The sequence below is a fragment of the Poromitra crassiceps genome, assembly GCF_964638095.1.
Source record: "Poromitra crassiceps genome assembly, chromosome: 8".
Taxonomy (NCBI): Eukaryota; Metazoa; Chordata; class Actinopteri; order Beryciformes; family Melamphaidae; genus Poromitra; species Poromitra crassiceps.
In genome coordinates, this window is record NC_139629.1 from 46560763 (window position 1) to 46577647 (window position 16885).

Genomic DNA, 16885 nt, shown 5'->3' on the forward strand with positions numbered 1-16885 from the left:
GAGTTACATGTGGGCTGTTGACAACATATCTGCAAATATAGTATATTCAAATATTTACTTTGGCCTCTCAGAATGTATTTTGAATGAATAATAAATCTATTTTTTGCCTGGTGTGTGTGTGTGTGTGTGTGTGTGTGTTTTACACATCTGTAGCCATATTCTGAGGCATTTGAGTTGCTGACTCTGACAATGTCAACTTGTCACTGCTGTAAACACAGTGTGTACAGGACTGACACAACAGAAGTCTCCAGGGATTTGTTGTTTCATGGGTTCCCCCCCCCCCCCCCCTCCGCTCCTCCTGTAGGTGTCCCTGTCTAGGCCTGGACGGAGCAGATTGTTCTGAAAGGAAAAGGATAACAAACGGGGGAAGTGAACATGGCTGGGAGCTCAAGCTTCTTTTCCAACGGAGCCGTTGGCTGGATGGAGAACGACACGGAGATGAACCAGCTCTACAGAGACCTGGAGCTGGGGACGGTGCTAACGCTGTTTTACTCCAAGAAGTCCCAGCGGCCCGAGAGGAGGACATTTCAAGTCAAGCTGGAGACCAGGACAATTATCTGGACGCGGGGCACGGATAAAATAGAGGGAGAGAGTGAGTAACACACACACGCACGCACGCACGCACGCACGCACGCACACACACACACACACACACACACACACGCTCGCTCGCTCGCACGCACGCACGCACGCACGCACGCACGCACGCACGCACGCACACACACACACACACACACAGTCTCTCTCTCACACACACACACACACACACACACACACACACACACACTCGAGACAGGTTCTAATATGAAGGTACACATGGCAAAACAGGTCTGTTTACATACACTCATAAATAGAAACATGAAAAGTACAAAAAGTGGTCTGAGGCGCAGGCGCCTGCATGGCCCACGACTGACATCACCTGAAGGAATTGTAATCAGTGGGTGAGTAATGTGCTACTGTAGGGTGTATATGAAGGTTAATTTAGGGGGAAAATAAAAGTACCTTCCTGAAGTTTACCATGCAGTCTCAATAAAATATAGGCTTGTCATTAGTGTGTTGTCATTTTGTCAAGTAAGGCCTTGACTTGCCTACTATCCTTATTGATTTGTGCCCCACTGGCCTAGCAGCAGACTCCTGACTGATCTTTTGTTCCAATTATTGTCCCCATTTACATTTTCACTGAGTTAAATAAGTAAATAAATCAAAATGAAATCAAAATGTAAAGGTTAGTGGACTGGCCATTCTAAAAAGTGTACGACCATTATTTGTCTTAATTCTGTGGCATCGAATTCATTTTGTAACAGCAAGATGTCACTTTTTTTTTTAATTCCAAATGCTGGAAAATAAATTCCGGTGCAAGAAAGACACTTGACATTATAACGCTGCTTTAGGAAACAACTGTCCTGCAAGAAGTAGGGACAACAACGCACTGCGCACCCAAATCAAGGGCAGAGACGATAAGAAAGAAAAGTGACTGTGTGATGATGTGGTGCTGCTGATAATAGGAGCGTGCTGTCGTTTTGCACAGCGAGGCTTCCTCTCTCAGGTTTAGTCTCCAGCAGAAGCGCGTGTCTGAGCTGAGGAGGTTGATTCATCTGTCTCCTGGGTGGCAGGATGCCTTGTGCACAGCTGCACTCTGATCCGGATGCAGCAAGAGGAGCACGAAAAAAAAACACAAAAAAACTGCGGGCTTCAGTTTTTTTCCTACTTTAGCGAGTATCATCTTCTCCGGCGGCATAAAGGCCTTCATACACACATGAGCTCATAGCCGCCACCCGATACTTCTGCGGAGGCCATATCGGCCTAGACTGCCTCATTAATGTACAGGAATAGATGGCGAAAGGTTTTTTACTGGAAGTGTGCGATCGTTTGGCAACGGTCTGGCCATCGTATTTTACCCCGTATGTCCGTGACACTGAGAATTATGCCCATTTAACCATAGAAATGGTGCTAAAAATATATAATGCTGAGAGAAGCGTACCTGTTTGGCCCTTGATCGAATCGTGTTTTCGCACATTTGATCTCATAGATTGATTTCACTTGAGGGAGAATCATATTTAATGATCTTGTATGCTTTTTGCTTAGGATGATTTATAGATAAGTGCTTGTTCTTCTAGTTGCCAGTCACAAACCAGATAATTTGCAGCAGATGTTAATTATTGCTCACAAACATAGCCTGCCTATACTATATACTTTTATACTGTAACTTTTTCTTTTAAGAAGGGCTTGTTTTGCCCTTGTGAAATTCATTTTTCCAGTGCATTTTTTTTCTCCAAATGTTGGGAAATACCTTAGATCAATCAATGACTCTTATCCAAGCATATTTTATTTCTAAAAGTTCATACACAATCACAGTTTAAAATCCTCATTTCCTATCTCAACAACACTGTTGATTGTCTGGCATGTTATGTAATTGTACTTGGCAAAAACTTTTCAAATAACGTGCCCTATGGCAAAAGACAAAAAAACATATATCAACAGTAGACTCTTTGAAAGCTGTTTTAGGCCCTGGGCAGAGCGGGAGAGGGTCAGCAACTGTTTCTATATCATTTTGATCCGTTTGTAGTCGTGACTTAGCGGGTGGTTTGCATATTAATTTTTTTTTCCATTTTCTTCAGTTAATGTTAGCTAGGGAACTAGCTGGCCAGCTAGATCAGTGGTTCTCAGATTTTTTCACATGAAGGACCCCTAAACTGAGAAAAATTAGACCACGGACCCCCATTTGATAGGATTCAGAATCAGAATCAGAAAGGCTTTAATGATCCCCGGGGGGAAATTGGGACAAGTTACAGTAGCTCGCTCACAGAACACACATAGCATGAAGTAAACAATAGTAAATGCAAAATAAGCAGAATAAGCAGAATAAGAATAAGAATAAGAACAACATAGCATAGGATAAACAGTAGTAAATGCGATAGAAGCAAAAATAAGTAGAATACCTCTTTACATAGGTTAAAAGTTGTTGTCGAACCTAGCGTAAAGTAGCAGGGTGTAGCCTACAACATTTTGGCGGTAATCTACTAGTTAGAAATGTAGGCAGTGATTGTCATGAACCTAAATTAAAAGTTGCCTGGCAAATTGACATTTGTTAATTCATTTCATAGTCCTTTTCAAGTGTGTCAATATTGACCCAAAAGGCTACATGTACATGTCATGTACAATTGTACATGTACATTTATACTCTTTTGAGAAACATCCGATGTCAAACTCGATTGGAGTAACTGCTCGCATATGCGCTGTCAATTTGCAGCCGCTTCAGTCTCCCCCTTTTCGTGATTCACCATTTAGAACTTCTGCTTGTGCAGATTCTGTTGGATAACCGAGCGATAAAACATGAGTCACAGGATCATGTTTGTGTGACACATTGATTTCCCACTTTGCATCATTATAGAGGCAGTTGTTGTCGATGTTCAGCAAAGTGAGATAACTGAACTGACCTCATCACCACCTGATAACTCTAATGAATGAGCTTTTTTAAATGAATGAGCTTCCTTGTATGTGTGTTGACTGTTGATACACTCAGGCTATGATCTGATTTTGGTCCCCTAATAGCGGAGCCTCCCTTCCTGGTCCGGGAGCTCGCCACAGTGTCGGTGACAAACATGTGTAATGGATCTGCAGCATTAATAGGCTTAAATGCAACAAAGATAACTGGCCGTGCATGATGAGTAGCATTTATTACATGTGCATCATGGACGTATCATTTGTGTAGACCAGCAGTTTCCAACCTTTTCACACTTGGGGGCCAGTTGAAAATCTCCTAATTGTCCATGGCCCACATCCAACCAGAGGCCAAATAATGCGTTAACAATAAAAGGAGCCTCCCATCAGCACCACACAGAGAGATCAGGAACTAAAATCGAGGGTCTGTCTGCAATAGGCTAATTAATGATGAATTTATTACAAATTAAAGTATCATTCAACAATAGAGAAATGCATTCTCATCCATAACACTATTGATTACATGTCCCCCCCCCTCCACAAAGATTGTAATGTTTTGCAAACGATTTGGCGGCCCACTTGCAATACCATCGCGGCCCACAGGTCGGAAATGTCCGGTGTAGACGCATCATCTCAGTCGGTCTTTGCCGCCAACCGTAAATCAGTGCTCAAGTCCACATTCTTCTCTCTGGAGTCCCGCTCCGTGCTCCCGTCGGCCTCCGCTCTCTGCTCACTCAGAGTGCTTATGTTTGCTAAAGGAAGGAAACCAGTTAGTTAATCGCACAGGTTGCACAACAACTAGGACACCTGAAGTCTTAACTTCAGATGAACCTTGACAGAGAGAAAACGGATGTGCACTGATCACACTGCACTACTTAATAAGTGACCGCTGCCGAAGAATGGATTCACTAATGTCGCACTAGGAAAACACAGACCAAATCGAATGTGAAATAGCCGACCTTTCTGTGTTCATGTGTGCCTTCGTATCGGTTAATTTGCTGTGAACTTAAGTGGCACACTTAGCCAGGCAGGCAGGGACTGAGGTGCAATACACGTGTGCGGGGGTTTGTTCTTGTTTAGCTGTGTGTGTGTGACGTGTGAATGTGTGCGCAAACGTGTCTCCTCGCATCTAAAGATACTTTGTCTCCATGTTGTCAAAGTCACCACCACTTTGCATCATGGAAATCTAGTAGAAATGAAACTCGACCTAAAACAACTGGAGAAGAAATATGTGAGTCAGGCCTATTATATTTTTGTGTTGTTGCTTGTTAATTTTCTTTTCGGGATGTGGTTGTAAATGTGGTTGGTGGTCTTGTGCGATATGGCGTGGTGATACCTGTTAGACTTCTGTGGAAACTGCCGTCATTCAGAAACGCGCACGCACATGCACACGCACACACACACACACGCACACGCACACACACACACACGCAGTCTCCCTCTTCAAACCTCTGATGTCATTTCCAGCGAGCACACCACCACTCATATTTCTGTCACTGTCAATCCAGTCAGTGTAGGAGAAAAACAATACTGTCTAAAAACTGTGGGGGGGCATTAAGAACATTTTGCGGGCACTTAAAAAAAAAGGTGTAATTAACCCATTGATACCTGATGCAGCATTTGCGGGTATATCCCTCATTTGTGTGTGTATCCCTTTAAGACCGCGAACCGCGTCATGCGGTCTTAAAGGGATACACACACAAATGCTGCATCAGGTATCAATGGGTTAACAAGTGCATAATGTTACTAAAGTGTAGAGTGAACCACAGTGCTGTTTGTGTGAGTGTGTTCTTCTTTGTCTGTGTGAGTGTGTTCTTCTTCGTCTGTTTGTGTGAGTGTGTTCTTCTTCGTCTGTTTGTGTGAGTGTGTTCTTCTTTGTCTTCTCAGCTCGCTGAGTGTGTGTTAGAGATGGAAATGAATTGAACGAGAAGAAAATAATCGAAATCTTGGGGGACAATTTTGACCCCTGGATCAGGGGCATTCTGAGATTTCTTGGGGGCATTTGTGCTCTTTCCCCTTTGCTAAATTCCTTCACTGAATCCAGCATATTAATGAGAAAATGTCAACAAATGAGTGTGCCATCATAACCAGCAGGTGCCAACAAACGGACTCTTTAACATGGCATTCTGCTGCTGCCTGAGCCCAATTTCTGCCTATGATTGTGACCCCACTCGCCCTGAATCTGACCCCATTCCCCCTGCTGGCCACCTCGTCCAGCTGCTGCCTGCTGGCACACGCTCCAGATCCCTGCCCACCCAAACACCCCGCTTCAAAAACAGCCTTTTTCCCTATGTTGAATTCCTCACACCGATGCCAAGTTACTAGCTACAGTACGTCCTGCAGGCTGCACTCAGTCACTGCACTTTGTTAACGTGTTCTGTGGAATGTGGTGTAGCTTATTCTTCAATGTGCGTACAATGTGACATACTCCAGCTATTGCGCGCTGTTGCGTCCAGTGTGTTGATGTTGCTCTCTCGTGTTGAAGCCTGCAACTGTGCTGCTGTGAGCCTTTGTTTTGTGGTCATCAAACTACCTAAAGATTAGTGGTTCTCCAATGGGGGTCCAGGCGGGGACCCCCAGGGGTCCTCGAGGGGGTTCCACGGGGTCCCCAGCCAAAAGGGGCGTAATTTATTTTCGCTATAATTCCATTCATAAGTAACACAATGACTATTTTGGTCATGGGTTTTAAACACTTTCTGTAATAAAACATATAAAAGCATCAATCTTATTATCAGGGGACCGTGGGACAAAATCCTATCAAATGGGGGGTCCGTGTGGTCTAATCTTTGTCAGTTTAGGGGTCCCTCATGTGAAAAAATGTGAGAACCACTGCCTTAGATAACGCCTTAGAAATCAAGATGCACAAAATAAAAAAATAAAATACAAATAATTGTCGCATAATTTGAATGATGACGATTTGTGAATATCGTGCAGTCGCCGCAGTAATGCTGCTTCCCGTGCGACACGCCGCCGATGGCCTCGTGACTCCAGGTTCTAAATGCATCGTAATGTAAGACGATCGCGTGATGAAGCATGCTTAAGTTGCACGGAGCGAAGAAAGAGTGGTCGTGAAAATGGTGTGAAGGTGAGGATATGAGTGGGCCAGAGCCGGGGATGGAGGAAGTTTGGGAGTGTGTCTTGTCTGTCGCAGGATGCCTGCCCTCTCCTCCTTTCGGTAAGGTTACACCTCTGGCTTATCTCTTATTTCCTGCATCTGTCGCGAGCCACACTTCCAAATATTTTGACTCTAAATGACTCAAAGTGTTGTTGTCTCTCTAACAAATCACCAGCCTGTCAAAACGCCGCTGCGCCGCGGCGGAAGTCTCCCGCTCCGTCTGCAGAGTAAAGTAAACCGAGATGTGATGTACGATTAGAAACGAACTCGTCTTTTTGCACTGAGATTCTGGGTGAGGAGGGGGAAGGGAAAAAAAAACATATGAGAGGTTATGAGAGGAGAACATTCACATGCTCACCTTATTCTCAGGCACAGATGTGGTGTGTGTGTGTGTGTGTAGGCGCGACAGAGAAGCAGAGGAAGTGGGGTTCGGGGGCAGGAAAGAGCAGGAGCTGAGCTGAGCCGTGTGTGTGTGTGTGTGTGTGTGTGTGTGTGTGTGTTCAGCAGGAGAGTCCCTACATCTTGAACGGCTGCTTCTCATACCATAGGAACCCACTCTATCTGTTCATTGCAGCCTACGCATTCCATACAGTGTGTTCTGCCCCTTACTGGGGCCAAGAGACTAGTGTACCAGTCTGTGTTCAATTATATGATCTCTGAAGGTACATGTAATAGGTTGGCAGACTTGTGCTGAAGTCTTGTCCTGTGCTTTTCCGATTAGTTCAGATAAGGAGAATCAGAAGATCTGTATCGTATGTGGGCTACAAAAACTTGTGCATGATCGGTCGAGTCAGTTCAGGGTTGTAATAGTATATCAGTGTGCTTTAAAAGCGCTTCTTTTTGTTCCACGTCTTATGCCGTTTAAGATTTGTCTTCCTGATTCATTTTACAAGCAAACGTCACCTTGTACGCGCGCACGTCCACCACACACACACACATAAATAAATAGACTACTTATGTGGTGAGTGTGTGGATTCCGTTTTAGTAGGATTTGGCATGGTGTCAACATAGACAGACATGTGCTCTCACTCAGACAGAGCAAATCAGTCCCATGATCGCAGCCAGATTCATGACATTGCTTTCAGAACCCTCTTCTCAGATTAGTTGTGGTGGTAGTAGGCAGGCAGTGGTGAAATACAAAGTGATATCGTACCACTGGTACTTGATCGTTCATTACTTATGAAATTCATATCTAATAATAATAATAATCACAACAATAATAAAATCATCATCATCATAATATTGTTTATAGCACCTTTTAAAAACAGAGTTGGTTTACAAAGTGCTTTGACCGACAAAATAAAAGCAGAATACTCAAATTATGAATTTAAAAGGTAATAAAACAATTATAATCAGGGATTGAAGGATGAAAACCAAAATAAAGCAGTAAAATAGAATAAAAGTAAGATAAAAGACAATAGAAAAAAAGCCAATAAAAAGCTGATAAAGAGACGATGAAAATATGATAAAAGATAAGACAATAAAAAGACATCACATCGCATCACATCAAACCAAGTCTATAAAAATTGGTTTTATTTAAAAGAAGTAAGTGATTCTGCTAGCCTTATCTCAACATATCTGTTATGTGAGCCAGACCCAAATATGCTTGAATTAAAAGTGATCAGTAAAATCTTGAAATCGATTCTAAAACGAGCAGGGAGCCAATGGAGAGAAGCTGGGATTGGGGTGATGTGATGTTGTCTGTTAGAACCACAGTCACTGCTTCGAACCAGTAAGAAGCCTAGCTGCTGCGTTCTGAACCAGTTGGAGTCGGGAAAGTCCTCCCAGGTTTCTGGCAACGGGCTTCCCATTTGTGGACAGACGACTCTCACCGATAGAGTTTGTGAGACTGAACAATATGATTTCTGATTTTGAGTGACTGAGCTGATGAAAAATCTGTGCCATCTAACAGTTACATGAGGCAATCATTGAGGCAATCAACAGCAGCGCGAGCTAGGCTGTTTATGTCGCAATGAAAAGAGACATTGTGTCTTTAAAATAATGATTATTCATCTATGTATCAACTACTTTTGGATCCTTACATCTGAGATTTGGTCTCAAACCCAAATCTGAGCATATTTTTTAATGTTAGATATGATTTTGTGTATTACGTTTTTGTAATACGATTTCCATCGTGTTGTATAGAGATAACCGTGCAACTGATCAAAATAGTCAAGTTAACAGCTAAAGAATGTAAGAGTTCTACATTCTCTAACTGTGTTAACTTAATAACTAATCATAATTCTGAACAATTCAATTGGCCAGGGACCCCCTGTGACTGCCTATAAAGGACCCCATGTGGTCTCAGGTCTCAAGTTCAAGCTTGCCATGTGTGGCTTGAGGTCGTGGCCTCAGCTCAGCCCTCAGCCTCGCCGAAAGGCTCCCTGTGGTCAGAGGGCTTTGACATCAACATTGCTGTACAGCCTGAGCCTGTACGTGTAGGTCTGGGTCTGTGAACTCAATTTAGAAGCTCATCTTTTGTGCGCTGCCATCGCCGTGACGGAGAATGCACCTTCCCTAAAATATTGAACCTGAAATATTTCACACAATCAAAACAAGATTTTACAATTGATTTATTTGACTGACTTGTGTGTGTTTTGTGCGCGTGTGTCTTATCTCTGCAGTCGACATTCGAGAGATCAAGGAGATCCGTACTGGACAGAAGTCCCGGGACTTTGAGCGGTACGTGGAAGACTCTGCGGCTCGGCCAGACCAAGCTCACTGCTTCGTCATCCTCCACGGCCCGGAGTTTCGCCTCAAAGGACTCAGCCTAGCAGGTACACACAAACACAAACACAAACACAAGGCTTCAAAATAAAAGATCACTCCATTCAGACAGTGCTATTGATTCAGTGTTTTTCTACAGTATTTTTAACATGCTGCATACCTCTGTTAAGTTCAAAGGTCGATCGATAACCCGTGAGCACCTGATGTTCATGTTTTTGCTTCCCGACCCGGGTTATCAATAATTGCAAGCAGAAATGTTGTGGTTGTTGGTTTTTGTTTACGTGGGACTTTTTTTGTGTTTGAGTGTACCGAAGGAGACATTGCTAAAGCAAGGGAGTTGCAATAGTGTGAATATTGCTATATTTGACTGTTTTGACAGAGGTTTGCTGCCATACTCTGAAAATATTGTCGTTATTTGTTACGTTGTTGTTTTTGCCATTAGCCACGTCCGATGAGGAGATGACCATGTGGGTGAAGGGCTTGAACTGGCTGGTGGCCGACACACTGAAGTCGCCCACACCGCTGCAGATCGAAAGGTAAAAAAAAAAAAAAACGCACACAAATTGACGCACATCACATAAATAAAAAATATCAATATCTTATGGTATTGGAAAGTGCTTTTGGATGAAATTGTCTACCAAATTATTCTTAATTATTCGTATAATCTACTCAGGTGGTTACGCAAGCAGTTCTACGCGGTGGATCGCAACAGAGAAGACAAGTAAGTCGACTCATTTCCCAGGTGTGTGTGAGTTGTTAGTAAGCCAATCAGATTGGCCCTTGCAGGAAGTAGGTCAAATTAGATATGATGACTCAAACGTTTGCTGTCCCTTCTGCTGAAACGTCTTGCGAACAAGAACCTACCATGGAAGGTAACTCTCAAAAAGTGTTTGTGGTGAGGTGTAGTGAAGGAACTGCCCTCTCAGCCGCACACCAGCACCGCTTCCTGGGGCAGGAAACAGACTGGAGTGGAGGGGATGGAAGAGATGCACAGAGATGTGTGTCTGTTACCTCTTAGACAAAGGGCAAGCCTTTGTTAGGCTGTTTGGGCATTGTCTACCGCCTGGCTGCCATTGCACACTGTGTGCAGTAATAATAAAGTCAATAAAGTCACGAGGACGACGCACCGCGACTAACCCTTAGACTGAGGGAAATCTGTCTCACCGTTTTCGGCATGTAAAAAATGTTCAAATTGCATTTCCTCCTTGCTCTGTGTGAGTTGTTTCTGTCAGAATCCACATTGGGTGGGTACAAGTTTGTGGTGTGTTTTTTTGTGCTTGCTTCTGTGTTTTTTTTTCTACGTGCAATCGTGCATGTCCATGTTTTGCGTTTGATTTTTTGTTCTCTAAACGTGTGTATGTGTTTTAGGATATCCTGTAAGGATCTGAAGAGCATGCTGTGCCAGGTCAACTACCGGGTCCCCAACATGAGGTTCCTCCGAGAGAAACTTCCGGTAACCTGCTTCCACTTATCACAGCCCCCTCCCACTCCAGCTCCCATCCGACTTCCCTTTTCGGCAAGATGTTGTTACGGCCTAACATGATGTCTGATTTAACATGATGTCTGATTTAACATGATGTCTGATTTAACATGATGGCTGATTTAACATGATGGCTGATTTAACATGATGTCTGATTTAACATGATGTCTGATTTAACATGATGTCTGATTTAACATGATGTCTGATTTAACATGATGTCTGATTTAACATGATGGCTGATTTAACATGATGGCTGATTTAACATGATGTCTGATTTAACATGATGTCTGATTTAACATGATGTCTGATTTAACATGATGTCTGATTTAACATGATGGCTGATTTAACATGATGTCTGATTTAACATGATCACATTACAGCCATGTTGTTACGGCCTAACATGATGTCTGATTTAACATGATGTCTGATTTAACATGATGTCTGATTTAACATGATGGCTGATTTAACATGATGTCTGATTTAACATGATCACATTACAGCCATGTTGTTACGGCCTAACATGATGTCTGATTTAACATGATGTCTGATTTAACATGCTGTCTGATTTAACATGATCACATTACAGCCATGTTGTTATGGCCTAACATGCTGTCTGATTTAACATGATCACATTACAGCCATGTTGTTACGGCCTAACATGATGTCTGATTTAACATGATGTCTGATTTAACATGATGTCTGATTTAACATGATGTCTGATTTAACATGCTGTCTGATTTAACATGATCACATTACAGCCATGTTGTTACGGCCTAACATGATGTCTGATTTAACATCATGTCTGATTTAACATGATCACATTGCAGCCTCTCATCTTTGTCTCTACCTCTGTCTACCACAGGACTCAGAGTTGAGGAACGGTGACGTGACCTTCAGCCAGTTTGCCCAACTCTATCGCAGTCTGATGTTTGATGCTCAGAAAAATGTACGAGTATGAAATGGTTTCCTGCAGCTATAGAATAATACGTCCTAGCACTTTCATCCCACCAGCACCTCATCTGATGCCCTGCCCAGGCACCTCTCCTCCCCCATCTGTCTGTTCTCAAATGGCTGCAAGATCAATATAGACCAGTTAAAAACCCACCAAACCCCTTTGGTGGAGGCCATTAGGACGCGCACGCACACATATATGCGCGCGCGCGCGCACACACACACACACACACACACACACACACACACACACACACACACACACACACACACACACACGCATAATAGATGAAGAGGCAGGCTGGCTGGCTGGGGTCAGTTTAAATGGATGACCTCAGTGCCCCCATGAGTAAGGACCCCCACCCCCCAAATAAATCAAATTAAAATAAAACTGAATCTAGTTTTAGTTGGTGATGGGCATTTCAAGCTAAATACTATTCGATAATCACTGGGAACCAATTGACGATTCTTCCAAGATCATGCACGCACGCACGCACACACACACACACACACACACACACACACACGCACACACACCTCTCTTGCATGTCTCTTGGTCCCAAATCTGAGAATATTTGTATTGTCAGATATGATTTTGTCCAGAACTCCATGACAGATAAACTGATAAAAAATAGTCATGCTTCTACATTCTCTAATGGCATTAACTTAATAATAATAATAATAATAATAATAATAATAATAATAATAATGCTGAAGTTTAACAATTCATCTGTTTGCTGGGGACCCCTCAAGGACCCCTGGTGGTCACCAGACCCCATGTTGAGAACCACTGGCATAAACGGTTTGATATTGTATTATTTAATAATTACTACAGTATTTGAATATTCCAAAATCATGCCCCATCCCTAGTTTTAGTTAGCCCTAGTTTAGTTGTATACACACCAAAAGACCATTGCTTTGAGAAATTCACTTTCGATCCTAAGTTCTAACACCTTTTTGGTCGTTCTTTCAGATGGAGATCCCGTTTCTACAGAGGTAGGTCAGCACTGAACACATACACATAACATACGCACACAATGAATCCCTCTTGCTGTGTAATGGATCCCCTGTTTTCTCAAGGGAACCATTTCTTTCTCCGTCAGGTTCATTGACCGACCGGAACAGAGGATCTCTCTCGAGGACTTCAAGAGCTTCCTCCTGGAGTCTCAGAAGGTTCCTTCTCTCTCCCTCTCTCTCTCTCTCAGCCTTTGGACATCGATTTCATTGCTGATTTAGTCAACACAGTTTCGTTTGCAAGGTTCAATGCGTTTGTGTGTCTGCATGTATGTGAATGCAGGAACTGTGGGTCACGGACAACAACAAGGTGCAGGAGTTTATGTTCGGCTACCTGAAAGACCCCCTGAGAGAGGTGGAGCAGCCTTACTTCCACCAAGACGAGGTAGTCTCACTCTCGCTGCCTCTCCCCCTTTCTTCTTCTCCCTGCCGTTGATTTTCAGCATGCAGACGTTCTGCGTCTTTAGAGTTGCTGACTCGTGGAAAATGTAAAAAAAAAAAAAAAAACGTTACTTTTCCAATCCCCCCCAATGTTGTTGTGTGGGTGGGAGCTTCAAAATGGACATGGATTGTCATGACTCGAGCCTGAAGCACCTCCTCCCACACGGAGAGAAAAGGTTATCGAGTGTGGCGCCGTGTGAGAGGTCTGCAGAGACGATGGGAAGCTTTTTGTGGTCACACCAGGAAGCTATGAGAACAGGAAGCTGGGTCCGGGAAGCCCGCGGGAACCGGTGCGACGGATCAATCGTATCGGTATATCGGCCGATGTTAATCATTTTTTAACATATCGGCATCGGTCCGATGTTGCAATGTTAATATCGGTTATCGGTATCGGACAAAATTTTCACACTGAGAAGAAACGAATGCGGTAAATCTATGAATATGTGCTTTTCCAAATGTTTTGGAAAGAAAGAAATGCATTACTTTTTCAAATTCACAGTGTTTGCATGTGGTTTTCAGTATGTACAAAATGTGATTATCATAGAAACATGTTTTTATACAGATCATATCGACATTGGTAAATATCGGTTATCGGCCATAACGGCAATGTTAATATCGGTTGTCGGTTACGGTATCGGCCAAAATGTTCATATCGGCGTCATCCATAATTAGTGCTATTTGAGAGTATGTGGTTTTGGACAGTAGGTGTAAAGGCCTTAGTCATGCAGTGTATAGCTCCTAAAGAGGGGAAAGGAAAGTGTTTATAACGATACAAAATATAAATGGTTATAATTGTTTGTTAATCCCCAGAGGGATTTTTGCTTTCCCCCAATCCTGAGCAGCGACCCTTGGAGCTGTTAGGGATTCAGTGCCTTGCTCAAGGACACTTCAGCAAGGCAGATGTTCGCTCCATCATGTTCTATGGAGCGGGAAATGCATTGAGGAGTACTAAAGCCGGAGTAATCGCAGGACACCTTTCCGATGCTCTCTTCCATCTCGTCCTCTCGTTCTAGTTCCTGACCTACCTGTTCTCCAAGGAGAACAGCGTGTGGGACGCCTCCCTGGACCAGGTGTGTCCCGACGACATGAACAACCCCCTGTCCCACTACTGGATCTCCTCCTCACACAACACGTAAGGAGAGAGAGAGGGAGGGATGGATGGATGTATGGAGGAACGTGTGGGTGAGCCGGGGGGGGGGGGGGGGGACAGGAAGAGAGAGAGAGGGCGAGGCTTTTTGTATGAGACCGGAACTTTTCCGCACACATTTCATTTTGTCGAGCTTTTGTCGAAATGTAAATCAAGTGGTAATTAGGCCTTGGTAACACTGTATTCTGGCATCTTTCCCTCGATGCTACTACACCCTCCTCCAGCCAGAGGGGCTTTTGAACTGACTTCATGCATCAGATTTAAAGTGTATTATTTAACAGTCACGTTACCACAATGAGAGCTGGGCTTGTGTTTAGCAGGAAAACTGTATTTTTCCTCCTATTGAAAAGTGTGTGAAAGGCAGTTCAGATGATAACCTTCCGCGCTGCTTGTTGAAACAATGCTCATTGGAGCGGCGGAATGACGACTTCCACGTCGCCTTTGATTCCGTTTGAATCGAGCTGCTGAATGAGAAAGGCGTGTTTACTCGAGTCAACAAAAGAGAGAGAGAGAGAGAGAGAGAGAGAGAGAGAAAACCCTTTTGATACGACATTTTCCATGCGTTTGTGTGCTGCCACCGTGGAAAGTATGCATGCGGTGGTGCAGCCCCCCCTGGTATATCAATCTGTGTGTGTGAATCCTGTGTGACTGAAAGACTACGCAGGTGTGTGTGTGCGCGCGCGTGTGTGTTTGTTGTTTTGTTTTTGAGTGCGCGCGTGCTGCTCTGACGCTGCGTGCTTATTTTTAGCTACCTGACGGGAGACCAGTTTTCCAGCGAGTCGTCTCTGGAGGCGTACTCTCGCTGCCTGAGGATGGGCTGCCGCTGCATCGAGTGTGGGTACACGCGCACACACACACACACACATACACATACACATACACACACACACACGCGCACACACACACACACACACACACACACACACACACACACACACACACACACACACACACACACAGCTTTACCCAAATAGCACAATTCACTACCACTTGACTTTCACCCTCCTCCTAACCAAGTGGCTCACACCCCCATCCTCAGCTCTTCAACTTTTAATGTAACCGCTGCACCCTTTTTCCACACACACACACACACACACACACACACACACACACACACACACACACACACACACACACACACACACACACACACACACACACATTCAGGCACACACACATGCTCTCTCACACACACACACACACACACACACACACACAAACACACAGGCACACACACACACATGCGCGCTCACACTCGCTCACTCACTCATTCTTGCCTAACTGTGCTGTATATTACCGTGACACAAACTCCTTGTCAGACGGGTTTCTATTAATAGACCTAGTTTAGAGTGGGCTAAAGGATCTCCTTATCTCATACTAGAGTAAATACAAGTGACGTAAGCCTGTGGTTGTCCCAGTTGACAGGTCGGTAACTCCTCTGTGACTCTTATGACACTGAAGTGCAGAACATGACTGTACAGTATGTACTGTACTGTACTGTACTGTACTGTACTGTACTGTGCACTGACTGGTTTCTGTGTGAAATGATGATAAATGAGGTTTGTTGTATGGTTGTGTGTTTATCTCCAGTGGACTGCTGGGATGGTCCAGATGGAATGCCAGTCATCTACCACGGGCACACCCTCACCACGAAGATCAAGTTCTGCGATGTCCTGCAGACCATCAAAGAGCACGCCTTCGTCACGTCGGAGTGAGTCTCGCTCCATCGGACGTCTTTCTGTCTGCTGCGTAGCCGTGCGTAGGAAAGAGATGAAAACAACCGACGAAGAGAGTCGATCTCACGAAATATCAATGGAAACGATGTGTCGGGGTAGAAATGGCGGTGCTCTCAGTGTTAAACCACGGGAAGAAAGTTACACTCGAGCACAGATCAAGAATGTGGTCATCTTGTCAAGTTGTCAACTGTGAGAGCTAATGCGTCTTCTCGTCCCACAGCTATCCCATCATCCTGTCCATCGAGGACCACTGTAGCATCGTGCAGCAGAGGAACATGGCCACCTTCTTCAAGAAGGTGTTCGGGGACATGCTGCTGACCAAGGCTGTGGACGTCTCCGCCGAGGGCCTGCCCTCGCCCAACCAGCTCAAGAAGAAGATCCTCATCAAGGTCAGGGGTCGCCAGGAGCCATGTGATGATATTATTTATTGTATTATTTATTTTTTCACGCTAAATAAAATATTTTCCTCACCAAAGACTAAACAACAGGGATGCAAACTAAGTCACCTTTTAGGTGACAGTCCCCTTTTTCATCCTAAAATAGGAGGATTTCTGCCCTGGTATCTGTCACCTTTTTCACTACCCATGATTTGCATCCCTGCAACAAAGATGTAGGGCGTTATTATGAAGGGACTAGTCTCGGCTCCCAGACACTTTGGAGATCTCCGCCTACCAATCATCTGTCAAAAACAGTAGTTTGAACGGTGATGAGTATGGCTGTTAGCAAACCTACGCCCCTTTAGTTACCGGAAATGACGCTCGCCTCCTTTTATCCGTCGTAGTGAAACAAAGTGGAGATACAGAGAATCTCTTTGTAACGCAGAACTTTTTAAA

The 16885-nt window shown here is 44.0% G+C and overlaps 1 protein-coding gene across 1 annotated transcript in view; it reads left to right on the forward strand.

Annotated features, from left to right (window-relative positions):
• plcg1 (phospholipase C, gamma 1) overlaps positions 1 to 16885 on the forward strand; it is a 34968-nt gene that overhangs the window by 1174 nt on the left and 16909 nt on the right. The window contains exons 2-14 of the mRNA XM_083642117.1: positions 305 to 592; positions 9181 to 9333; positions 9726 to 9819; positions 9957 to 10004; positions 10652 to 10736; positions 11626 to 11709; positions 12688 to 12710; positions 12818 to 12887; positions 13012 to 13113; positions 14183 to 14301; positions 15065 to 15150; positions 15907 to 16027; positions 16273 to 16441. Coding sequence (XP_083498243.1) covers positions 376 to 592; positions 9181 to 9333; positions 9726 to 9819; positions 9957 to 10004; positions 10652 to 10736; positions 11626 to 11709; positions 12688 to 12710; positions 12818 to 12887; positions 13012 to 13113; positions 14183 to 14301; positions 15065 to 15150; positions 15907 to 16027; positions 16273 to 16441 — 1371 coding nt within the window. The 5' untranslated portion in view covers positions 305 to 375. The remainder of the gene's footprint in view (positions 1 to 304; positions 593 to 9180; positions 9334 to 9725; positions 9820 to 9956; positions 10005 to 10651; positions 10737 to 11625; positions 11710 to 12687; positions 12711 to 12817; positions 12888 to 13011; positions 13114 to 14182; positions 14302 to 15064; positions 15151 to 15906; positions 16028 to 16272; positions 16442 to 16885) is intronic.